Below are 24,297 nucleotides of genomic sequence, written 5' to 3'. Positions count from 1 at the left end.
CACTCCTGAGAGAAACAATCAAAGGGAAACAATGAAACAGCGCCAGACTAGGCCCCGCATTGGCAAGCCTCGCGTACATAGTTCCTTGAGCCTCCAGGCTGGCTCTGAATTTCTCTTTGTCAACTCTTTCCGTCCACCCAGCAGCAGCTTCCCAGGGGGGTACTGATCCTCCACGTTAATATGCAAGTCATACAAAAGAACGAGGCCTTTAAAAGGGTCGATGGCAAAATGAAATCCTCTCCTTTCTGACCGCAGGCTAGCCCGCAAATGCGAGCATGGCATCACTTTTAAAACTTGTGGCGAAGCGCCATTTGGCGAAAGTCTTCATCCCCCCCCCCCCCCCCCTTCGCAACCTTTCATATATAACTATTACTCTATCATTAGAAACGCCCATAGAGGAGGAGACTTTACCCCATTACCAACCTGACCATTCCTTCCCGGTCAATATCCGCGGATGTATACGAGCCCTTCTTGCGTCTTTTTTGGCCCAGGAGTCTCCGTCCCACTCCGCTCTTAACTATCCATCCTATGGTTTTAAAATGTGTGAGAACTGACAAGGCCCATTCTCATTTTCCTGGTGTATTGATTCCTAGGAGTACGGATACAGCTGGTTGTACGGAGTACAGACGGCGTAAATGTTTTTTATATTTCTGACTTGTCTCCGGAGCCCTAAATCAACTACAAATAGTTAATCTGTAGTTAAGTTATTATTAGGATTAGTATAGTTACCGCCCGCCCCGTATGAGTGATTCACAGGTGGTAGGGAACCTCCAAACTATATGATATGATATGATATGATATGATATGTGGCTTCTTATTATTGTACTATGAATATGCGTTGAAAAAAAAAAGCATTGTTTAACAACCTAACTAATTCTCAGTTCGGAGTTTAGGGTGTGTATATAATATGTATGTAGACTATATATTTATTTCAAGAGGATTATTTCTCGTTCCTTTTATATTATTCAACACTTAGGTAGGCACTTACTACAGCTGTTAGTTTCTTGTCAAAGAGATTACTACTACTACTACTATGTTTTTGTTCCAGTATTATAAACACGCCCTATAATCAATCCATGGACTGTGGATAGGGCCTGGGTTTCTTATCGAGGACGTTTTCTGGATGCTACGGACGAAAGAATGGACGAAAATTAATTGAACGAAAGGTGGTATTCTTTTTATGCACATCTTTGTGTAAATCTACCAGAAATGTCTTACCAAACCGGCATGCTGGCGGATGATTTTTGTTCTTCTCAAAAGGAAATTCGTAGGACCATTAAACTAAGGAATCTATCCCTTTGGAGTTGTCTCCGACAGGGGACCGTGTCCCTCATCCCATAAACCCATACCCGCACATAAGAAAATAACAAGTCATTGACATAAGAAACGCGAGAATCATGATGCTAGGGCGAGACGTCTACAGGATCTGCTGGAACGCACGGTTGATGGGCGAGCGGACAGGGAATCCCTTGTAGAAGTTAATGGTAGCAATGGCACGCTTGCTAATGCCCTCGGGGGTGAACTCGAATTTCTAAAAACTCATATTAGTACATGTATCGAAGGAGAAGGAGCCATAATAAGAATAATTCAAGACTTACCTCGTAGACCTTCTTGTAAGGGCCAGAGGCACCGAAGCGGTTCAGACCGAACTGCTCATGCGAGTAGCGCTCCCAACCCATGGTGGAGCAAGCCTCAACGGACAGAACGGGGATGCCATCGGGGATCACCTTGAGCTTGTACTCCTTATCCTGAGCATCGAAGACCTCGAAGCAAGGAACGGAGACGACACGGGCAGCGACACCCTGCTTCTGCAGCTCCTTGACGGCATCGATACAGATGCCGACTTCGGAACCAGTAGAGATGAGAGTAACCTGAGCGTTAGGAGTCTCGACAGCAACGTAAGCACCCTTGAGAGCAGCCTCAATGGTGGAGTTTTCAAGCTGAGGCAAGTTCTGGCGGGTAAGAGCGAGGATGCTAGGGGTGTGCTTGGAGGTCAGAGCAGAGTAGTAGGCAGCGCTGGTCTCGTTGCCATCAGCAGGGCGCCAGACCATGCAGTTGGGCAGAGCACGGAAGTGGGCCAGGGTCTCAATAGGCTGGTGGGTAGGGCCATCCTCACCCAGACCGATGGAGTCGTGGGTAGCGACGTGGATAACACGGACACGGGAGAGGGCGGAGAGACGGACAGCACCGGCAGCGTAGGAAACGAAGTTCAGGAAGGTACCGGCAGCGGGGATGACGGTGCCGTAGGCAGCAAGACCGTTCATGACAGCGGCCATGGCGTGCTCACGAACACCATAGCGGAGGTAGCGGCCGGACCACTCGCCGATACCGTACTCAGGGGGCTGGAAGTCGACAGCATTCTTCCAGCGGGTGTTGTTGGAGCCAGTCAAATCAGCAGAGCCAGACAGCAGCTCAGGAACAACGTCATGGATCTTCTCAAGGACAGCCTCCGAGAGCTTACGGGAAGCAACGGCGGCATCGGTAGGCTTGTAGACGGGGAGGGACTTCTCCCAACCTTCAGGGAGCTTGCCAGAAAGACGACGGGTCAGGTCAGCGTGCTCCTTGGGGTACTCGGCAGCATACTTCTGGAGGAGCTGGTTCCACTCTTGCTCCTTGGCAGCACCCTCAGCGGCGTGCTTGTGGTAGAGGTCGTAGACCTGCTGGGGAACGACGAAGCTCTGGGCGGGGTCGAAGCCAAAGCGCTCCTTGACACTCTGGATGTCGTCGGCCTTGAGGGGGTTACCGTGGACACCACCAGTACCCTGGAGCTTGGAACCGAAACCAATGGTGGTGGTCAGACGGATCATAGTGGGCTTGTCGGTGACGGACTGGGCCTCATTGATAGCGGCCTCAATGCCCTTGACGTCGTGGTCACCATCCTTGACCCAGACGACGTGCCAGCCGTAGGCCTCAAAGCGCTTGGTGACGTCCTCAGTGAAGGCGCACTTGGTGTCGCCATCTAATATGAAGAAATCGGTTAAAAAGAGGCGTTCAAGGGAAGGGAAGGCGGAGTCTCTTACCAATGGAGATATGGTTGTCGTCATAGATACAGATCAGGTTCCCGAGCTTCAGGTGACCGGCCATAGAGGCAGCCTCGCTGGCAATACCTTCCATGGCACAGCCATCACCGAAGAAGCAGTATGTGTAGTTGTTGAAGAGGCTGTAGCCAGGCTTGTTGAATGTACCGCCAGTCTGGGCCTGAGCAATGGCCAGACCAACAGCGTTGGCGAAACCCTGACCCAGGGGACCAGTGGTAACCTCCACACCGGGGGTATCGTGGGCCTCAGGATGACCGGGAGTGATGCTGTCAATTTGCTAGAAAGGAAACATAGTTAGGCTTTGGGAAACTTATTTTTTTTATTTTATTTTTTTTTGTGCGTGACCAGATACTTACACGGAAGTTTTTCAGGTCATCCATGGTGAGAGCGTATCCAAAAAGGTGGAGGAGAGCATATTGGAGCATGCAGCCGTGGCCGTTGCTAAAACAAGATAGATTAGGAACAACTCTTGAGATTTAGGAACGAGAACCATACGAGAGAACAAAACGGTCACGGTTAGCCCAGTCGGGGTTCTTGGGGTTGAAGTTCATGAACTTGTTCCAGAGAACGTGGGCCACTGGGGCCATGCCCATAGGGGCACCGGGGTGACCGGAGTTAGCCTTGAAGGTAGCATCAACCTAGAAACCATCAGTTGGAGCTCTACAAAGCTTTTGATGAAAATTCTTGGGCTCCGTGTTTCACGGCACTATTTTCCCGTGGAGAAAATGAGGCAATTTTCGAGAGCTCTGGTTTGTCACACTCGGAAACGTTTGGGGCGCAGTAAAGTCCCGCGAACATCGCCGTGCATTGAGTTTGACCGTGGCAGACAATTGCAGAGCTTGTTCCCACCCCCAGCTTCTCAGATAGCAACGCAGAGGGCAGATTGATGACAAAAGGAGACCAGAAAAGACGAGGGAACGAATGAAATGAGAACAGAGAAGAGCATACCGCAAGAAGACGGATGGTGTTGATGGCCAATTGGTCAATATCTGTGGAACTCATGATGGCGACGTCTGTTGAGAATGAGGAGAAACGGTTAGAGAGCTTGTTGGGATGGGGGCCTGGGGGACGGAATACGCACTAAATCAAAGACTCAATCAAACCTGTCTTGTGAAGAGGGGGAAGGGATAGAATGATAGAAACAAGAACAGGAGGAAGCAGGAGCTTGAGGAGGAGGAGGAGGAGGAGGAGGAGGAGAAGGGGGATGAAGGAAGGAAGAGAAGAAAAGAGAAAGAAAAGAGTTGGGATGGACGGTAGGATAAGAATGGAATAATAAGCTGGATGGGGGGAAATACTAATTATTCAACACATACAGAAAATGAATGGAGGGGTCGAAATGGATAAGTGGGGAAATAATGATGTATTGCAGTGGGTCAGCCTGAGGTTCACCGGTGTTCTTTTCTCTATATCCACGGGGGGGGGGGGAAAGAGGTACTTGTGAGGAATGATTGTTATTATGGAAGAATTGGTAAGAATTGTTGATAGCCTAAATTCTGTGACAGCTTAACCTGATAATCATTGAGTAATGTTTGACTGGGCTGGTTAACTATTCCTTGAAGCTAGCTAACTAAGAATACAGAGTAGACCCCTCAATGGCAGCCTCAGGCATCTATCTATACCCCACCGGAAGATTCTCTTGATATACTCTGTACAATGTAAAACTCACTCTGTATAGAGTACATGATGGTTACGTCTCTGAATGCGTCTTTTAAACCCTCCCCAATCCCTCCATGATGAGCCCCCAAGACAGACGGAAAGCAGATCGCCGCTAAATCCTAACAAAACCCGGTCCATGAGTTTGTTTGCGACTGCTGCGGGAAAATGTGCGGTCCAATACCAATTTCCAGAGACTAAACATGTTCCTTTTGAGTGCTGTTCAAATTCTTCACTGTCACGAGGGAAGGGAAAGGGGGGGGGGGGATCTCAATGGATTAATCACCTCCGGTCCCCAGGGCGGAGGAGTGTCTTCCGGCACCAAAGATGACAAAATAGAACATCTAGACTTGATTAAACTTGAAGGAGGGAATCCTGGAAATCCAAGAGGGACAAATTCTACAGAGTACAGAGCATAACTATCTACCTGTTAATGGAATTGATGGCACAATTAAAACAGAACAGACTCAGCAAAATCTCCCCCCTTGGAAACCATGTCAAATCTCATCATCTCATTACCCCCCCCCCCCCCCCCCTTATACGGAGTACATCCCCCTCTCTGCCTAATAAATTCTAGGAACTTGTCTAATTGGCCCTCAGCCAGGTACAGGCACACATGCATGCCTTAGCTGGATGTATTATGTATCATGGATGTACCCCAACTACCCATGTTGACATTGCCATGGCAGTGGCTGGTGGAGAGCTTTGTTGTCGTCTCTCACTTCCCAAGCTTCGATTCCTGATTTCTAGTAGGGATCTATCTACCCCAGAGCCGCACAATGACGCGTCACTGGATACTCGATATATCTAGGTATATATATCTAGTACTAGGGAGAACATTCACGGTTCCGTTATATCCTCTCATTTTGGATCAGATAAAAGATCGAGCTGAACTATTTTACTTTATCCAGGCAATTTGCACGTGAAGAGTCCGAGTCCACGTCGCCTCTGGCTGCGGAAGGGTAGTAAAGACAGATAATTAAACAAAACTCCTAACCCGCCTAGGTATCATGCAAAGCCAGCACAGATAGATCCTTCTCCCTCATTTCGACATAATTATACAACACCCTTGACACCTCGAGAACCAAGAAGACTTAAAAAAAAAAAAAACGCAGACAATTTGGGCCCGGGCGGAAAGGAAAGGAAAAAGAAACTCAGACGGCCAGCCGTCGATCCCAACCGTTAACCAGTCCAAATTCATCAATTTCATCATCTCCGTTAGGGATCATAACGCCCCGGAATGGATCTAAAAGTGCGCTAGTGCGTTCCTCGGGAGAGGGCTGCATGTTGGGGAAGGGAACGACGTCATCTGTGCTTCCCAAACTCTCTTCTGAATAAACGCTGCGTGCGGTTAGCTCCTGCTGGTGCGTTGCGTCGCTACTGCTGGTCGCGGACCATGCCTCGGGCGATAGACCCTGCAGATCACTTTGTGATGCAGCAAAGGGCGCAATCATTTGGCCTTGTTTCTGTACGTGCTCTGTTGTGAGAGACGCAAATGGGCCATGATCTTCACCGCACTCTTTGCCCCCGTATATCCCAGTAAAAATATTCGAGTACCCTTGATCCATATCACTCACGACAAATTCCCAGTCTGTGAGGGACATAGCTCCGGATGTGGGGTCCCCAGGCAAAGAACAGGAAAGATGAGTACCGCCATATCCCACAGAAGACGAGGGGTAAAAGGTCTTGTTGTCGATCGAGACGTTTGAATGTTGGGGGTTCTCAGGAGGCAGGCTAGCCCAGCTAGGAGACCGTAACTGACGTTCAATGAGGTTAGGGCTGGAGCCGGAGATTGTATTCCTACGCGACAAGGGCTCCTGCCGTTCGGGCTGGTGTAGGCTTATATTCCCCATCAAGCGCGCTTTCCAGCTCTGAAGTTGCTTCTTAGGAGACTTCATTGGTTTCTGCATCGGCGGGGACATGTCCTGGGGTTTAGCAGGGGGCTGGTGCTTGGCGTGGCTGCGATCCAAAGACACTAACACACTAGCCAAAGTGCTGAATTGGGCAGCAGCCGCGGATGATTCGCCCTCTAACTGGTCAATGACCGCGGTAAGAATCTTTTGGCTCTCTTTGACTAGTTTGCTGTCGCGTTTCAGGCCCATATTTTGCCAAAGGAGTCCCAGCCCTGACGCGGATACCAATTCTCTTCGGTTAATGCTAATGGAGAGGCAAAGGCGTCTCTCGTCCAATAGTTGTAGAATTTGGATGATGCGCTTGCTCGAGTCGGCAAGCGCAAGGACCGATGGTGAACGCGCTTGCTCCTCCCCGAAGCAAACGGCAGGGCGATGGATAAGGGACCGAATGAAATAATATACAAGGGACTTTAAGCAAGATGATTAGTGAATAAGACTCCATGGGCGATATATAGAATACAGCACTTACTAGAAGTGGCGATCGGCTGCTGGTGACATTAGTGCTGGGTTTGTCTTGAGAAAACTCCAGGCGAAGATGAGCAGGTAAGGTCTTCACCCATTCATCAAGTTGCTCTGCAACTGCACGCAGCTTGGATAAGGGGATGTCGTATCCTCCATCCGACGGATAAACATTTTCTAGGGCGTTGCCGAGGACCTTGGATGCCGCAAATAGCGCGAGGGCACTGGAGATGCGAGTAGACTCGCCAGGAAGAGTGGGTAAAAACCCAGATTCAGTAACGTTCTCATCGTCAATATCCTCTGGGTACTCTGTGCGAATGTCCTCGTTTCGCAAAAGAACAGGGAGATTCGTTAGAGCAGAGCAGAAACTATCCCCGTGTTAGTGAGAGTAACATTTCGAGGCTGTCATAAATAGACATACCGATCCAGGACATATTGACACCAGAACACCTTCTTCCTCGTTTCAGCGACGAGAGGGTTGGAAGAAAAACGCTTCTGGCTCTGGTGGAGTCGCAACTGCTGGCAAAGGCCGACGGCAAGACCCCTATAGCGTAGAAGGCCGGAATAATCGCCCTTTGTCATGCAATACATTTGGGCAAGCACATAGCACTGCAAGGTCGAAATGGAGATACTGCCCGAAAGTGATTCAAGAATAGGCGACCAGTTTTCTTCGAATAAAGCAGGGTCTTGATTAGTTCTCGACTATAATTCGGCGGGGGGGGGGAAAAAGAATATTAGCATTTATATGATTGGGAACCAGGGAGGGTGTAAATATTACGGGAGAAGAAAGTGCAGCGACAGCGAATATCAGGTTTAACTGCGCGACATCGCGTTTGTTGCCTTGGAAGGATTCGGTGTTGGAAAGGTATTGCTCGTAAGCTTTGAGAATAGTAGGTCGGTGGACAACGGGGTAAAGAGGAGCCCATTCTTGGAAAAAGATGTTGATAAGCTGGTCGGAGATGATTCGAGGAGCTGTTCTGAGAGTCTTATCGGTGCAGGAATGAGATATAGGAGGAGGGGGAGCGGTCAAAGCCTTCGTCGACACTCCCAGCGATACCCGGCCTTGATCCACAAGCTTGCTGGTGAAATTATCTTCCAGAGACAGATGTCAGTAATTTCCATCACCGACAACATCGCTATTCCATGCGCCTCCCACTCCGATTCGCAGGATAAATAAACCATACCAGCAAATCCACGTATACTTGAGATCCCAAAACTCTCCACCTCATCTGAATCGCTGGACACCGCAGGCTGTGGCACATGAATCACACCCTCGTTCGAGCCCGAGGTATTTGAATTATTCACCGGATTCGACGACGACGATTGAACGGGTTTAGCGACCTTCTGGTGTGACGGCGATGAAAATGAATGTATACGGGAGAGTACGTCGATCTTTTCGTCCTTTTCATCCAACAAATTTTTGAGATCCCGGACTTCGGCCTCCAGATTTCGTACCCGTTCCTCCAAAGACTCCGTGTATCCGCGGGGGAAAGCTCGTCGACTTAGTTTGTCGCTGGTTTTGCACTCAAAGCCAACATTGGCGCATTGGGAACAGCAAGGGCGTACACCGTCGCAGCGGATCTTTTTGCTTCTGCATCGATCACAGGCCTGGGCGATGCGACTTTGGGCATTGTTGCCGACCTTGATGACTTTCATCGGAAGAATTCCAGGCATTTTGGGGGATTTCCAAGGCGCGCCTGGCGCCAATTCGCAGTCGTTATCGTACTAGTTGGGGGGGGGGAAGTAAGTGTCGAGTAACCGTCCTTTTGGAGAAGCAAGTTGAGAATAGTATTAGTAGTAGTAGTGGTAGTAGTAGTATCTGACAGTCGATAATCTGATAAAAGTAAAAAGAAAGGAAAAGAGTGGAGAGAGAGGGATGATGGTGATGAGAAAAGAAGGAAGGATGTAAGGAGAAGTAACAGAGCGGGAGAGAGACTGCGGGCGGCGGACTTTTTGATGAACGGTAAGGAACGGAGTATGGGGCCGTATCTGGTAATACTCTACGGTGCGGGTGACGGCGGGGAGGTTGCCATGTGGACCTCAGTTTACCAATCATGAGAATTCTTTTACGATTTTCGTCTGCTCAGGCGACTTTTCCTGCATCGTTAATTACTGGCTCGGTATCCAGATACAGCTTCAGTCTGGTAGAAGCCACGGCCCAAGTCAGCAGTTCAATTAACTTTAAGAGAGGGGAATCCAGAGATGAAAGGATATTCTCCGGAATGTTACGATATGCGGTTCCGACAAAGGACTCGAGGGTATCAGGTTATAGTTTTGAGTTATACTATGGTTGTGATGCCAGAATATAGAATAATCAAAGGTAAAGGAAGAATGACAATATCCTGTAGATATATCTGGAATGTAGAAGATCATCGTATCTCACTCCACATGACTCCAACCGGACGCTCGACCTTGGGAAAGGCCAGCTTTTCTATCCGAGCCCAATACGATGAATGCTACCAGGAAGTTTTCGCGAGGGTATGTTATTGGAGGAAAGGGGAGGAATCCCGTGTAATTCGCCTGCTAGAGTTAATCTGATTCAAAGAAGCCCTGTCCATAATAAGCCAAAGTAAACCCCCTCTTCTCTTGTTATTTAATCCCCTGGTCCGGCTACCAGGGATGTAACAAACTTTCAGCCTGAGTGAAACACCCAACCGTATTCGGGGGTGCGCTTCCTTTCTTACCCGTATTCATCCGTTGTGAAAGAAGGATTTTATATTAATCAAAATCAAAATCAAAATCAAGGGAGCCGGGAAAAAAAAAACATACCTCTCTTCGATGTTCGCGACCCCTTTTTAATACTAGTTGTGAATCATGACGTGGAGGGCAATGCATGTCTCGGTATAACCGCCCCAGAGACCTCGGAACCACTTTCTCATATTAGTTGCCATTAGTTGCCACTTTTCCCCGGTCGTTCGCGTATGGGGGAAAGCGCGGGGGATCCCAGGACCATGACAGACTCGGAATATGCTATTCTGGCAGTACACCGCTATCAAACCCTGGTCCCGATCCTTGAAAAATCCCTTGCGGACTGAGTAACAATAATGGCCAGAATTAAACGCCACATTAGTTTGACCCCCCCGTTGATGCTTTATTATGAGGGGTCGTACGACGAGCACGTCCCCCCAACGCTCTTTTCTCCTTTTCTCTCCCTCTGGCCGAGCCTTGGCCGAGAATTCGCAGATGTGGAGGCGGGCTAGTGCTCATTTGTTGGTGGTGATGGAGCCTCCATTGGCCGGTTAAACCAACCACAAAGAACTGATCGATGGATTTTGCTGATCGAATCCGTTATTTCTAATTTGACTAGTTATTCCCACATTTCCGGGTGGGCATTTTTTGGGCTGTGCTAACTGACTGCAGGTAATTAACTTAGTGAGCAATTCTCCACATTGGAATTCCATACCTACCTACAGAGAACAGTGTATTCCCTGAGGCTTCCGTTTGGGTTTTCCATGCCATGATACTGGCGAGCTTTGAAGGAAATCACTTTTGAGAACCCAAATCTTTGCCCGGTTTTTGCCGTATAATTCATTCCCCAACGTGCTTTTGGTTCCAAGGCTTTGGGATTTGCGTTTGGACTCGAGAGGTCCAGACCACTTTAGCGGAGGTGGAGGGGGCTCACTGAATCTGAGTGAATCATACTATTGCCACACAACCCGGTTAGCAAAAGCCTCCACAAGTTCGATCGATCTTCTAACCAAATCACTAGCAGTATTTCTCCAGTAGGCTGCTGCATTCAGTGCATTGTCATGCGTGAGAAAACTGGAATAATAACGTCATGATAGTGGTTGTGTGGACTGTGGAGGGATTAAACCTCCGTTCCGATGCTCTGGTGCTCGCTCTTTTAAAACAGGTAAGAATACCATGGTTTATAGTTTACCCCAGCCGGGGTTACGATCGTTGTTTTTTTCTTTCCCCAAATTTTCCCTCTCATTTCCAAGGTTGAAAAAAGACGGTTTCCGCTTTGGATTGATTATTCGATCATGAGTAGACTATTGGCACATTGCATGCACGTACAGTACTAGGCTATATCGGGTTGTGCATAGAATCGATCGATTTTGTAGCAAAGATACTTATTACAAAATCAAGAGAAGTCCTCCTCGATGTCTGTAGACTGCTGTTGAGTAAGGTAAGTGCGGACCGCTTCCGACATCATCAACTCCTGTCTCTATACAAGGAACGACCGGAATTAATGAATGCAACCGGCACACGTGATCCAAAGAAAAACATACCTGGTTCTCTAGGTCCTTGATTGCCATCTCTAGTAGCCGGCCTTCCAGTTCCCTCAGCTTTGTGACGGCGTTGAACACATCGGGTCGGAAGATAGCACGCATATCTTCGTCCTCGCGGATATCAGATACCATCCTCTCCGTCGTCTGAAGAACGAAAAATTGAGTTTCAAGTCGCTCGAGAATGAGCACGACCGCACGTAGTTGAAAAATATCCCATGAAGGGTCTGCTGTTAGGAAATCTTTAAGATGGTTTGGGCTAGTTAGCTCCTCTTCTTTCCAGGTAACCTTGACCTCATTGCCGCCATCGTTAGTTTGCAGCAACGTAAACTCAAGTCCGTCTTCCTCATTCACACAAGCCCACCAGATAATTGGACTTTCCCATGTGGCTTTTGTCTCTCCAGAACCCACGAAGTTTGAGATAATACGAACCCCTGGGGCCTCGTTGCAAAATGCTTTCTTCGCCCTCTTCAATGGATCATCTTCGGGTATATCTAGGTCGAGAAACAACTGTTTCGCATCGGTTCTCTCTTGGTCGAGGAACCCATACGAGAACACCATCTCAGATGCTGCCTTATCGGCGCCGTATCTGTTGTATTCGAGTCAGTATCAAACCTTCCCCCTCGCTGAAAAAAAGACGATTTACGACTTACGAAATTGTGACTTCATCGCCTGAGTGCAGCCCCTTTCCCGGACGTAGCTGAAGGATAGCATTATCGTGGATATCTTTCTCGTACAGAGCATTCACCATGCTTTCTGATGCATGGTTTGCCATATCAATACATGGAACCATTGAGTGTCCACGTCCAGGTAGGTCTACCGATCGTGATCGGAATGCTGCATCCAAGTATTTCCAGTCATCGAAAGTAAGCTTTCCAGTATCTTCATCCCACCAGTGCTCCTGGCACCACAAAATCTCGGCTGTGGACTGGCGAAGATGATCGAATTCCGTCTCTAAGGAAAGTATCTTCGCTTCGTAGGCCAGTCTCAAGGACGTTCCTCGTAGCAGCTCAAGCTCTTCCATTGTCCAGAACGTAGGCAATGGTATTTCTGAAGGCAGAAAATTTACATATTCAGTCCAAGGATTCGATACCCCGATTTTATGTCGCTCATCTGAAAATTCAGGGCAGGAGTGCGTAACTTGGATGAGCAAAAAGGTTAAGATGGCACCTCTAGCTGTCTACACATATCAGCTGGAGAATTCAAGGATGAAAGCCAGAAACAAAGCTCAAACTGAGCTGAGTCCACGAAACCACGAAACAAAGGCAGCGTACCTTTCCGAAATCCCCAAGCACATCCAGTACGTCGCGAAGATACCGATCGGACTTTGCATGATTCTCGACCATTTCATATGAAAGGATCATATCTGATGGCACTTTGAGAAGAACTTGAGCTTCCAAAGACACCTCGTTTCCCGATTCACTTGGAAGTATGTCTCCCGTCGCGACAATTGCTCCGCCCTTGTCCGTTCCATCTTCTGCCTGCAGCTTCCGGAAAGCGACCTCGTGGGTTGAGACCCCATTCAGCCGCGCCCAAGGAGCTAGGGCTTCAATGGGGAAAGAATTCCGCTTCATAATTCCCAGATGCTGTCCTGTAAAGCTTGACTGACCGCGAGGTCAACAAGTGGTAGATAGCTCTCTCGATGAGTTTAACTTCACATTGTGATGTAACGAGCCAAAAGGAGGGGGAGCCTTTCGGATGCCAGATAGATGCTTATCGATAAGCATGCGGGTCTAAAACCCTAAGCCCTAGCTGTTGTATACAACCTACAAGTATCTGTGATTAGGTGCAACATAGTTTCAGATCCTTCTAGATGTAATCGAGAGCAAATGGTCAATCAGAAATATTCAGATATTTGTGAGATTAACCTTAAAAGTACCAGAAAACGAACGCCACACTGAACCTTCTATCCGTGGTCTTCCATTGCACGATGTGATGGCAAATCCCAGGTTAACGAATTATCTGGAAAATAAGACTTATCACAAATACAAAGGCACTGTCTCATCCTCTGATTGTTATAGTTAATAATGAATCATCGATCATAGATAACTACCATGACGAAAGCGTCTAGTACATACTAGACCCCGACCTACTTAGACATGAGCTTCTCAGACGTCAACCAAACTTTAATTCTACAGATGAAGTTATAAATGGCAGAACCTACCCTTTTGATATAGCTCAAAACACCTCAGCTTTTCAAGCATACTCATATCGCATACCGGATAGCCCCAAACATGACCAAAGATCTGGTACGCTAGGCAATTCCCACAGGCAAAGCCTCGAAGTACGCAATCTAATTCTAAATCAAACTCGAGACCTTTGACGTTCGTTACGATAACGAGCTCGCACATGAATACTATGGCGAAGGCAAGAAGCTAGCTGATAAGTATGTCTCCAGTTAGACATTTGCCCGGTATCCAGAGCCTAGGAATTCGACTTGCTAATACTAGTACTGGCCTGGACCTAAAGCCTCAGAAATATATACCAGAACCAAAATTTAGAAATCCTGGACAAGTTTGAATCTACGCTGACTACTCCGCCAGTTCACTTTATGAAGTATGGCTCTTTCTTTCTGATATAGATTGATTGCACTTTCAGATAAACTAACGCGGTGTTCCTTACTGTACAGTGTTTTGGCTCCTGATGATGTGGATATGGATGAACTCAAGAATGTCAACATCCCGCCAGGACTGAACATTGAGATTCTAGACTTTAGCATGTAAAGAACCAAACATGTAGTAATGTTTTTTATTGGTTTATGCTTTGGTAATGTTGTAAATATTACCTCAATAATAGTTTTACGTGTTAAAAATGACTCGAGTGTTTGAGACATCGCCAGAGAGCGTGGGGTTGTTGTTGCAGTTGCGGGAAAACTTGTAGGAGTGATGCCTATTTATTTTTAGATACAACCTGCATCTCTGATCAAACAGAGATGATGAAAGAGACCAGGTGTATTGAGATTTACAGAGTACACAGTTTAGAGGCCCCCCCCACCTTGCACTGCCGCTACCATCCAAGATACATAGAACGAAGCAAGGTGACGAAGAGAAGAGATGCTTTAGAAATTTGAAACTATGTTAAACTTACATGTATATGCTTAAATGGAGTATACGAGATTGAATGGTATCTCAAGCATGCCAGGCAAAAAAAAAAAGGTGTGTGGGTGAATTTATTGATCATCATCACATTAACTATACAGTGAGGTCTATCGGCCAGGTTTAAACGAGAGAACCTATATTTCGGATGACATTATTAGCAGGTATAAAGACTGTTGAATGAATTGAAACACCTACATCGTGTTTTCCCACTTCAACAGTTTCATCTTCCGAAACCCGGATGCCGCCGACGCCTTCGATATAGGAGATGGGGACATCACCCATCACTTTGCGGGCAACATCGCCAACCGTGCTATTCCTATTCATACATTAGAGGTAAGAAATATGAGATGAGTTATGCAGACTTACTTCTTAACCAACACACAGTCCCGGAACACGGCACTGCCGGCCCCAGCGGAGAAAGTGTGTACATTTCTCACCGGAAAGACCGGGACAAGCCCCAAGACCTCAGCTGCGCGGGAGAGACACTGTACTACTCCTGTGGAGCCGAAACGATACAGAACCATGTCCTTCAAGTTTTCGACACGGCTGCTTATGGTCAGGAACACTCTTTCGAAATCATTGGGTTCCGTACCTTTTCAGTTTCTCGTCCATCTCCTTCAATCCGCCTCCATCGGGGTCTCCATCGGCAATAAGGTCTTCTCTTGTATCTAGAAATTCACTCCCTTCTGTGTACTTGATATAGCCTTGCTTGGCAAGTCTCCGGAGGAAAACCTCGGATATAGCGGAGCAGAGAACAATAGAGTGAGGGTCTTGCATTTTTGCAATCTTGCTAATATTCTGTAACACAATATATCAGTATCGAGAGAGGAATCCCCTTGATGCTGACGTACCTTATCTGCATCGGGGTGGTCAATCTTATTCAGAGCAAACACCGTAGGGAACTTTTCATCGATGAAGGCTTGAACGACTTTCTCGACCGTCTCATCTGACCATTCTTGGAGAGGCTCCTTTAATCCTAATCGGTCAAGGCATCGTGCGACAGTCGACGGTGTGCTTCCATAACCGGAAAATTGACCTTGTAGCGTCTCGACGGCGGTGGCCTCTAGTTTCATGGTCAATGATGCAAAGCAAATGGAAACGAGTATTGACTAACTAATCGCGGCATGTCTTCGTTTAATAGACCCCCTAGAATCCATTAGCTTTGCTCCTTCTTTGCATATCCAAATCACCACTGTACCATTTTTGCATCAGGTTTCCCAATACCCACCGTACGATTTCCGACCTGAGCCATTCGATGTCCACTGAGGGGTCGTAACCGCGGGTGGCTTTGCCTGAAGTATCCAGAAATTGTCAATAATCCCAGATGTATCGGGGTGAAAGAGAAGTGCCAGGGAATTATGGAAACGGACCTTCGGCGTCGGTTGTACCGCTAACATCAACCACGTGAATCAAGGCATCTGCCTGGCGCAAGTCATCCAAGAACTTATTGCCCAACCCTCGTCCCTGATGCGCTCCGGGGACTAACCCTGCAACATCCAGAAGCTCGATGGGAACGGATCGTTTTCCCTCGGCACATCCGCCGTAGTTCGGTTTGCACTTTTCAGAGACTCCAAATCGCTGACAAGCGCATTCTATTTGGAGGTAACCAATGGCACGTTGTGGATCAATAGTGGTGAACCTAGGCACTCGCTTGTCAAAATCGAGGTATACGAAAGTAGACGTTCATAGATATCAGGGCTTGAAGCCAGGTAGGTGCATTGTTGAAGGTGAGGAAATGATATTCAGGCACAACTCACGGGAAATTTCCTAAATATCAAGAAAATATAATTAACAAACCAGAATGATACATGATCTACAGAAAGACAAGCATACCAACTTTGGAAGAAGCATCTGTCAAACTATTCAAAGTCGTGGATTTTCCACTGGATGGCTAATGCCCCTCAGGTCAGTTAGCGGGGTGTCCTTCCAAGCAGAGATATAGACAGACCTTCCCAACAAGCCCGATGAGCGGATCCCTTGGCATAGTAGCAAAACTGACGCTAGTCTAAAGTATATGAGCAGAAAAAAACAAAAACTAAAAAGAAAGGATGAAGCTGTCCAATTCAGGAACAGCAAAAAAAAAAAAAAAGTCATTTCTGACTCCGCGGAGAGCAGTCAATTTCTGCCGTCTCATATAGGAAGGCGGTGAATGCTCACTCATAGCATCTTTCAACATCGTAATAATCCTCCATATCACTCCCTAGGTAGAGGAACTAGTCAAGATAATGTGTTCCCAAGATACGGCACAAGAAGGTTCTTCTCTATTCTTGTTCTTCATTCGGAGATGAAAAACTGACCACATGCACAACCAACTTAAGGTCGAATCTGATGAGAGGCTCTAATTCCGTCATCTGTTGAACCAAAATGACCTTTTCCAACTACTGCCTTCTCCTGCTAAAGATACCCTGTAAGCTGGTGTCACCAAGGCAGACGTTAGAATCACGATTGGTATCATGGAGGCATAAATTGCCCATGTGGCAAATAAAACATACTTGGAATGAAACGGTCTGGTTGCCATCAGCGAGGTGACGAAGTCGGGCTCCATCTGAGAATTGATGAGTTAACTGTATTCATTCAATGGATTGGAAGTATTCGGTAGACGTTCTCTCGCCACCTTGTTTTGGATTTGTTCTCATGGGTTTTCGATCTCGAGAACGTCAACCGCTACAACAACGTCATATAGCAGTTCACGTCATTGGAATAGTCTTGTTTTTCAGCATATAAAACCACTCCTACTTCACTGACCTTATTGCTGCAAATTAAGTTGAATACCACACGACGCGTTGCTCCTAAAATCCTCCAAGTGTCTATTCCCCATTTCCCGAAATTCGATTTATCTGAATACCATCTTCACCATGTCCGACAGCACCTTCCATACAACTACCCAGGATCTCCGGAAGCCTGAATCCCATGCCTCGCATGCAATGCATGGCCAGACCCCCAAGAACTCGAATATCTCGGCAATGAAGGTAAGGCGCAAATGTGTATCCTTTTATGGCCTCAAATGCCACCAAAGCTGATGCTTTATATAGTCAATTGTCGACCAAAACACAGACAAGAAGGCCCAGATTGAAAGCACAAAGGCCAATCTACCCTTGCCTGAACAACCCCCGGTGGCAAGTGACTGGAACTCTGCAGATCAGAGGGCTGTCAATGTTGGCTCTGGCCGTGTGGAGGGGCCCATCTCTGGTGAATCCAACTCTGCCCTGAGAGGGCCTGCAACAGCATCAAGCAGCGTTCGAGAAGTTGGAGAAGAAACTCACAGGTTAACCCAGCCTACAGGCAAGGTTGGACGTCAGGCGAAGGATAATCTCTCTGGGTTGCCAAAGGATGCTCTTGCACGGTAATGAAATCATCAAGCATGTAACTTAAAATGCTGTCTTATTCAATTAAGAATTCGCATGTTTTACAAATATAATTATGGTTTTAGGCATTCTACTCTTCAAATCTGACCCAAAAACATTTCGATGCAGTATAGGACTAGAAGTATAAAAATGTCTGGGCCAGGAATACCACCTACATAGCTATCTCAGCAAAGTCCAGACAACGTAGGCAATCACGATTAAACCCTCAATTGTCCCTCTCTTCTTCCTATTCACTGGAATGTCATTCTTGGCATTAGTAGTAGTGATATAATGAGAACAGGAAAGGCGATCAGAATCCTGCTTGAAATCTGATGTGACGTCAAATACACCTATCTCGCCCCAGTATTGCATCAAGCACCCACCAGCCCTCTTGGATGTCTTTTCGTCTTCAGCACTTGTCTGCGTCACAGCCAATTTCTCGCATACTCTACCAGGGTCTTATTGACGTACTTTTATCTTCGATGTTTGATATCAAATTGAGGGTCTCTACCGTCAGGGTGACATCACAGGGCATATCTATCGGCCAAGCCAGCAAGGCTAGATGCATTATATAGCCTTGCCATTTCAGTCTCTGTATCATAAGATAATCTGCTATAACTAGGTGCATATATATATATAGCTAGTTCTTTCTCCTTCTATCGACAATCAAGCCTTCCTCAAAAATACAACTCTCTCCATATATCGAGATAATCATGGATCTCCAAGGACACCCAATTCCTCCAGGCCAGAGACGTACTAAGGTACGATATATCAAATATCATACAGCCGAGGGAGTCACCAAACTAATGTGGTCGTCTACAGGCCACAACTGACCCCATGGCCGATCGCCAGCCCATCTATGAGTCGTCTGGTCCAGTCCTCAATGACTCCCTCGCCGCCGAATCCGTCAACCGCGGGGGTCCATACAGCGAGAACCGCGGGGCTGAACCTCTAGGAGTCACCAGCGGCCAATCCACCGTCCATAACATTGATACGTCCGCAGCTACCAAGCTGTCTTCGGCTCCAGTAAGCGCTTTTCGCGAAGACAGACAGCGACAAGAGAAATACCCCGAAGCCCTCGGGGACCAGGGAAATTACCCTGGAGCCCATCTGCCTGGGTCTGGCTATGTGGGCGGGCCTACAGCAGCAGCCAAGAAGGAACTGGGAATCAACGAAAATGAGTATCCTGCTTCGGGGAAGCCCCCTCAGTCCGGCGCTACGGCTAGTGGAAGTGGATATCAGACTCTGACTGGTGCTTCCCAGAAGCCCTCGTATGCGGGTGCTGGTCAGCGCGGGGATGAAAGTTACTTCCCTGATTATCCAGAGTACAACGCCAGTTTCGACTTTGATATCGGAGACGAGAATGATCCTGGCCGTTTAGCAGAGAGCGGTTTCCGACATAGAATGGCAAAGAGTGGACTCGAAGCGGCCGCTCCTAGAGAACAGGGCATTAGGGATAGCAATTGGTATCAGGCGCTGAATGGTGATCAGAGAGCTTAATGATTTTTTTTTTGGAAGTCCTTTGGACCATGTACTTTGAGAATCCATTGAGAGTATGAATAGTTAGTATCTACCTTTTGTTTCATAACTTCGGGAGCTCTCACCCATCCATATGGCTGGGCTCCAATCCTAGTCCTTGGTATACGGAGGGCTTGCGCATCATCTATGCTTAACGAAAGCAGCTCTATCCAGCGAAGTCTAATATAGGCTCGTAAATCACAGAAAGGCTCAATCAGCATCATATTTTATTGGATTTTAATACTTCCTGCCTTTTTTCATACACCGATTTGAGAACGCCATTTTGCAACAGACAATCATAAACGATCAACCCAGATGAACACGTCCGTAGGCCAGACCCCAAAGACATGCGTGGTCTTGTCAAACAAAGCGGAACTGTACAGCCTCGAGAATTGGCAAGACACATAAATAAGCCGTATAATTAGGAATAACAAAGTCGAAAACAAGTGAGAAAAAGGAAAAATAAATTCGATTCAGACATCCAGCTGAATCTTTATAGATTCACCTGCTTAAGCTCCTTCTGGGCGAGCTTGGCCAACTCCTCGTACACCTTGCTGAAATCCTCATCGTCATCACCGTCATCCTTCTTCTTGCCCTTGGTGGCAGACTTAGGGACAACCATCACAACACTCGTGGGCCGCTTGGTCGCAGCAGCGTTACCGAGTTCCGCTCGGGATGTGACAAAAATGTAGGGGATACCGTGGTCCTCGCACAGAACCGGGATATGTGAGATAACATCCATTGGCGAGATGTCTGCGGCAAGGATGACGATTCCGTTGGGAATGGCGATAGTGGCGTTAGGGGCAGGGATGGGCGACTTGCGAAGGGCCTTAACAACCTCCTTAACACCTCGCTTGAGGCACTTATTGACGGCAGCTAAAAAAAATACATTTAGTAAATTGTAAATCAATTAAGAAACCTTTGCAGGGCAATGTGGTGAAATTTTCAAGGACGACGTAATACAAGCACATCCCGAAATTTTTTTTTTTTGTCACAATACGGGCATCGACGAATATGCAACATAAAATGACCTGGAATAGCATATAAAGTAAAAGAAAATGGCTTACCCTTCTTCACACTCTTCAGGGACTTCTTGGCCAACTTGTCTTCCACGAGAGGTCTGGCAAATGGCACCAGTGCGCCGATGGGACGGGTGGCAGGTTCGGTTTCCTCGATCTCAGGAACACCGTTGACAGGTGACTGGGAAGCCTCGTGCTCAATTCCCTTCAGAACTGCATCGGTGAGGGCGGTCTTATCCTTCTTGTCCTTCTTATCCTTCTTGCTCTTGTGGACACCGTCCTTCTCGGCACGCTTCTCCTTCTTCTCGCGCTTATCCTTCTTTTCAGACTTGTCCTTTGCCATTGTGAATTATTCCCATTCAGTGACCCGGATCACAGACCTGGTGAAAAGGAGGGCGTTAGAATGAGGCTGGTGTGCGTGTGGAAGAAGGAATCTTGAATGCTTCCAAAGCGGACAAAATTCGAAATTATTTCAAAATTTAGGCACTAGTCCTATCTGGGAGAACAAGTTCTTGAGGGCGGTGAATAGCTGAGTCAGCAATTGCCCAATCAGGATGCTTCATCCAATCCAAAAACAATCAGTCACTCGGCCTCTCTTTTGACGTCGCGTCTCCTGCCTCGCCAGCAGCTGGATTTGACATATATCTAGGAAGACGATTGGGACTTTGTGGCCCGCAAATTCGCATGGGCTGTTGAACAACTATAATGTGGAGATTTTTCGCTCCTTAATTACCAGCTGTACGTTGCGACGACCGTTTGTGCTGCTCAGCAGCCTCCCGAGAATATCAGACTGACCAGTACACTGCTATAGATGAATTCAAGCAGGAACTCAAACCCTTCTTTGGGCTCTCCAGTGAGGGATACCTCCCCTTTATCAATTCCTCCGGCCCCTAGTGTCTTCCGACAATCCATTCGTTCTTCTCACCCTCAAAAACCTGGTGAGTTGGCGTCGCCTCCCCAACGAAGCGCATTCCTTAACGCTAATTTTATCCCTAAAGACACAGAGAAGGAAGAGTTACGCGTTCAATTGAACACCTTGAAATATGAGTTGGAAAACCTCAAGCAAGAGCGTGAGTTAACGACGCTACGCCACGAAAAAGAGCTCCGCGATTTGCAAGTTAAGGCGGATGCAGATTTCAGAAAGGCACAGGTGAGACATCTTGTATAGCTAATCTTATTATTAGACTTTGCCCTGACTTTTCTCTTTAGGCTGCAGAATCGACCAGCAACCGCGCGAACCACAAAACGGAGGCGCTTGCCAAGGAGTTGAAGGAAGTACAAGAAAATGCGCTCAACGAGAAGGCCGAGCTTGACCGGAAACTCCGAAGTCTTCAGGATCAGAATCAAGGGTTGCAGGAAGAGATAGAGGACACCAAAGCACAGCAGCTCGATCAAGAAAGGCAGTATAAATATCAGATCAATGAGCTAGAAACCATTCGCTCTTCATTCCAGAGCACGCTTGAAGAACTGAATAGAGATCTTGAAAATTCACGCAAGGATGCCCAATCCGCTCAAGACAGGCTCCGTGAAAGCGAATCAAACGTCGCTAGCCTCGAAACGGAAAATATCCGACTCAAGTCTGAAGGAAACGATGCGGAAACATTAGCTGTCCTCAAAAGGGAGCTGTCCGACCAGGTCAATCATATCAGGAGTCTGGAAACTACGAATCGGGAACAAACCATGGAATTACGGCAGTTGCTCAAAATCCAACGCAATGTTGAGGTCGTGGAGGAGCAGAAGAAGTCATTGGAAAACCAACTGCATTTAATGAAGGAAGTGGAGGCTGAGCTGGGAACAGTTCAGATCCAAAAGCAAATCCTAGAGGACGAACGAAGATCATGGACCAGCCTTTTACAGGACAACGAGCAATCTCCAGAGTATGACTCGCCTGAAGCGGTGGTCAAGGCCTTATTGAAGGAGCAGATTGAAAAAGCTAGCGTCATCGATAAGCTCGGTAGTGTTGAAGCACAGTTCCTCGAGAGGGACGAATTGATAAAAAGCCTGGAAACTGAGCGTACCAGCCTACGCCAGGAGATTGAAAAGCTGCGGGCCACAGCAACAGCCTCCACAGGACCCATGGCAGAAACTCGAGCCAAAGCTAGAATTGAGCGACAACGGGCGCTTGCAGTGAAGGAGGTGGAGTATCTTCGTGCTCAATTGAAGATGTTTGATACCGAAGAGGAGACCATGAATGGAGAGCACGGCCAGTTCGATGCACACAAATCTGAGCAAATCGCCAACCTGGAAAGGATGGTCGATGAATACAGAGCAGAATTAGCAAAAGCTCACGAAGAACTTTCCAAGCGGGAAACTTCCCAGCAAGAGGAAACAGAACCCCGCGGGGTCAAGCGGCCCCTCTCACCCGCCGAAAGTGATGTAGAGAGCGAGCGTCTATCCGTGTTAACTCGGAAAAATAGGACACTACAGGAATCACTATCCAAGTCAGAGCAAGCCATGGCTCTCCTACGCAAGGAATTCGAGGCTACCAAATCACAGCTCAGATCTCTCAAAGTCAAATCTCGCACGCGCATTCTAGAGCTTCGCGATAATCCTACCGCTCAATCTGAGAACCTCAAGCTCTCTACGATTACAACCCTCAAAGCCGAAAATCGCGATCTTCTCGCTCAGTTACGCGGCAATCATGCAGAGGTCAAAGTCGTCCCTGTGACCACTCTTGAAAGTATGAAACTAGAGATTCAAGACATGGAACGTGTAGTCGCAGATAAGGAAAAACGCATGAGACGTCTTAAGGAGATCTGGACAGCCAAATCATCCGAGTTCCGCGAAGCAGTCGCCTCCCTACTCGGCTACAAATTAGATTTCCTCCCCAACGGCCGTGTCCGAGTCACGTCTATGTTCCACCTCTCCCCCGCATACCGACATGGCGACCAGGACGCAACACCAGACTCGCGTGGTCCCGGCAGCATGGGCAACGGCGAAGAGAACTCAATCATATTCGACGGAGAAAACGGCACGATGAAAATCTCTGGCGGACCCAACAGCCTGTTCGCAATGGAAATCAAGCACCTGATCAAATTCTGGGTCGAGGAGCGCAAAGACATTCCTTGCTTTTTAGCAGCCATGACCTTGGACTTTTACGATAAGACGACTAGGGCAGCGCGGATGTAATAGCATTAATTTTTTTTTTTTTTTTGATCTATTCTATTCAGTTCATTTAAGTGCTGTGCTGCCTCTATGTATGTATTCGATTCAATCTCTTTTGTGTTGTATTCTAAAGTGATATCCCTATGCAAAAATCTTTAATGCATACTAGTATCAGATGAATCAGATGAATTAGGTACCAGGGAGCAGAGAGGGTTTCATTATATATATATATATTCTTTAACCAATACGGACCTTGAACTACTAGTAGGACGCGCGGTTTGATCCTCTCCCCCATATCAGGTACTATATATACATTTACCATTGCACGAGGGGGGGGAAAAGAAAGAAAGAAATTTTTAAAAAGAGTCCAAAGCACACCTAAGACAGCTGTATACTCCGTAGATAGATATAAAAGGTACCCGATAATTTGATTCACTTTGGTCCACTCTGGTAACCTTTCAACGTCCATACTAGTAGTTACATCAAGGTTATTTACAAACCAATCAATCGCCATAGCTACGGTGTCCTGACAATATGGAAAAGATGAAGATTACAGGGATTATTGGTGAATTCAACACACACACACACACACACACACACAAAAGGAAAGGCTAAGGGGGGGGGTAAGTAGGGCAAATAACAGATAGCAGAAGACATAGGATGTGTAGGAAAATAGACAATGGAAGTATTGAGATGGAAATGATAGGATACAGCAGCTAAGAGAGAAAGAGAAAAAAAAAAAAAAGAGAGAGAGAGAGAGAGAAAACTGAAATGAAAGATGAATAAGAAACATAGAATAAGAGTCGTATAAAGCTGAAGTGACGAGTATGTGCTGGTAACTTTGTAGGTGGTGTCCACGAAGTTCTTAATATAATCATGCATCAAAGAGAGAATATTTGACAAGGCAGGCAGGCGGCGGCT

General features: G+C 47.1%; 9 protein-coding genes across 9 annotated transcripts; 4 read left to right on the top strand and 5 right to left on the bottom strand.

Annotated features, from left to right (window-relative positions):
• Positions 1–1,135: 1,135 nt before the first annotated feature.
• Positions 1,136–4,409, bottom strand: tktA (transketolase tktA). Its single transcript, XM_040896781.1, has 7 exons — positions 4,120–4,409; positions 3,987–4,051; positions 3,534–3,676; positions 3,395–3,479; positions 3,021–3,315; positions 1,599–2,959; positions 1,136–1,531 (listed from the first exon to the last, which is right to left on the bottom strand). The coding sequence occupies exons 2-7, from the start codon at positions 4,038–4,040 to the stop codon at positions 1,418–1,420; spliced, it is 2,052 nt and encodes a 683-aa protein (XP_040754491.1). The 5' UTR covers positions 4,041–4,051; positions 4,120–4,409; the 3' UTR covers positions 1,136–1,417.
• Positions 4,410–4,579: 170 nt separating this feature from the next.
• P175DRAFT_0499655 (uncharacterized protein) lies at positions 4,580–5,216 on the top strand. The gene has a single exon (XM_040896780.1). It carries the CDS (start codon positions 4,895–4,897, stop codon positions 5,108–5,110), a length of 216 nt encoding a protein of 71 aa, XP_040754490.1. The 5' UTR covers positions 4,580–4,894; the 3' UTR covers positions 5,111–5,216.
• Positions 5,217–5,845: 629 nt separating this feature from the next.
• On the bottom strand, positions 5,846–8,737 carry facB (C6 transcription factor FacB/Cat8; the record flags this gene model as incomplete). The annotated part of the gene is made up of 5 exons (XM_040899762.1): positions 5,846–7,012; positions 7,074–7,431; positions 7,485–7,765; positions 7,842–8,155; positions 8,248–8,737. The coding sequence occupies 5 exons, from the start codon at positions 8,735–8,737 to the stop codon at positions 5,846–5,848; spliced, it is 2,610 nt and encodes an 869-aa protein (XP_040754489.1).
• A 2,410-nt stretch (positions 8,738–11,147) lies between these two features.
• Positions 11,148–12,866, bottom strand: P175DRAFT_0507835 (SET domain-containing protein; the record flags this gene model as incomplete). The annotated part of the gene is made up of 4 exons (XM_040898297.1): positions 11,148–11,231; positions 11,296–11,881; positions 11,946–12,472; positions 12,567–12,866. The coding sequence occupies 4 exons, from the start codon at positions 12,864–12,866 to the stop codon at positions 11,148–11,150; spliced, it is 1,497 nt and encodes a 498-aa protein (XP_040754488.1).
• Positions 12,867–13,419: 553 nt separating this feature from the next.
• On the top strand, positions 13,420–14,015 carry P175DRAFT_0555759 (uncharacterized protein; the record flags this gene model as incomplete). The annotated part of the gene is made up of 4 exons (XM_040900652.1): positions 13,420–13,541; positions 13,608–13,678; positions 13,768–13,848; positions 13,922–14,015. The coding sequence occupies exons 1-4, from the start codon at positions 13,527–13,529 to the stop codon at positions 14,013–14,015; spliced, it is 261 nt and encodes an 86-aa protein (XP_040754487.1). The 5' UTR covers positions 13,420–13,526.
• A 316-nt stretch (positions 14,016–14,331) lies between these two features.
• Positions 14,332–16,454, bottom strand: P175DRAFT_0555758 (Ygr210 GTPase family protein). The gene is made up of 11 exons (XM_040900651.1): positions 16,339–16,454; positions 16,224–16,281; positions 16,148–16,157; positions 15,761–16,029; positions 15,589–15,682; positions 15,505–15,536; positions 15,242–15,453; positions 14,983–15,188; positions 14,757–14,936; positions 14,586–14,706; positions 14,332–14,524 (listed from the first exon to the last, which is right to left on the bottom strand). Exons 1-11 carry the CDS (start codon positions 16,372–16,374, stop codon positions 14,498–14,500), a joined length of 1,245 nt encoding a protein of 414 aa, XP_040754486.1. The 5' UTR covers positions 16,375–16,454; the 3' UTR covers positions 14,332–14,497.
• A 791-nt stretch (positions 16,455–17,245) lies between these two features.
• Positions 17,246–17,737, top strand: P175DRAFT_0491498 (uncharacterized protein; the record flags this gene model as incomplete). The annotated part of the gene is made up of 2 exons (XM_040895843.1): positions 17,246–17,359; positions 17,423–17,737. The coding sequence occupies 2 exons, from the start codon at positions 17,246–17,248 to the stop codon at positions 17,735–17,737; spliced, it is 429 nt and encodes a 142-aa protein (XP_040754485.1).
• A 710-nt stretch (positions 17,738–18,447) lies between these two features.
• On the top strand, positions 18,448–19,489 carry P175DRAFT_0543254 (uncharacterized protein; the record flags this gene model as incomplete). Its single annotated transcript, XM_040900371.1, has 2 exons — positions 18,448–18,495; positions 18,557–19,489. The coding sequence occupies 2 exons, from the start codon at positions 18,448–18,450 to the stop codon at positions 19,232–19,234; spliced, it is 726 nt and encodes a 241-aa protein (XP_040754484.1). The 3' UTR covers positions 19,235–19,489.
• Positions 19,452–20,716, bottom strand: P175DRAFT_0515054 (uncharacterized protein). Its single transcript, XM_040898835.1, has 2 exons — positions 20,320–20,716; positions 19,452–20,128 (listed from the first exon to the last, which is right to left on the bottom strand). Exons 1-2 carry the CDS (start codon positions 20,612–20,614, stop codon positions 19,746–19,748), a joined length of 678 nt encoding a protein of 225 aa, XP_040754483.1. The 5' UTR covers positions 20,615–20,716; the 3' UTR covers positions 19,452–19,745.
• Positions 20,717–24,297: the final 3,581 nt, after the last annotated feature.

This window comes from Aspergillus ochraceoroseus (assembly GCF_002846915.1).
Source record: "Aspergillus ochraceoroseus IBT 24754 chromosome Unknown P175scaffold_2, whole genome shotgun sequence".
Lineage (NCBI taxonomy): Eukaryota > Fungi > Ascomycota > Eurotiomycetes > Eurotiales > Aspergillaceae > Aspergillus > Aspergillus ochraceoroseus.
This window is presented reverse-complemented; position numbering and strand designations above follow the sequence as displayed.

Bases quoted from the DNA above. Each gene is read 5' to 3' on its own strand.
- P175DRAFT_0555758 (XM_040900651.1), bottom strand. From the start codon at position 16,374: ATGCCAAGGGATCCGCTCATCGGGCTTGTTGGGAAG. The intron at 16,282-16,338 runs GTCTGTCTATAT...GAGGGGCATTAG, and splicing joins TCATCGGGCTTGTTGGGAAG to CCATCCAGTGGAAAATCCAC. The intron at 15,683-15,760 runs GTCCGTTTCCAT...TGGATACTTCAG, and splicing joins CGGTACAACCGACGCCGAAG to GCAAAGCCACCCGCGGTTAC.
- P175DRAFT_0515054 (XM_040898835.1), bottom strand. From the start codon at position 20,614: ATGGCAAAGGACAAGTCTGAAAAGAAGGATAAGCGCGAGAAGAAGGAG. The intron at 20,129-20,319 runs GTAAGCCATTTT...TATTTTTTTTAG, and splicing joins CCTGAAGAGTGTGAAGAAGG to CTGCCGTCAATAAGTGCCTC.
- tktA (XM_040896781.1), bottom strand. From the start codon at position 4,040: ATGAGTTCCACAGATATTGACCAATTGGCCATCAACACCATCCGTCTT. The intron at 2,960-3,020 runs GTAAGAGACTCC...TCTTCATATTAG, and splicing joins CGACAACCATATCTCCATTG to ATGGCGACACCAAGTGCGCC. The intron at 1,532-1,598 runs GTAAGTCTTGAA...ATGAGTTTTTAG, and splicing joins CTTACAAGAAGGTCTACGAG to AAATTCGAGTTCACCCCCGA.
- P175DRAFT_0499655 (XM_040896780.1), top strand. From the start codon at position 4,895: ATGTTCCTTTTGAGTGCTGTTCAAATTCTTCACTGTCACGAGGGAAGG.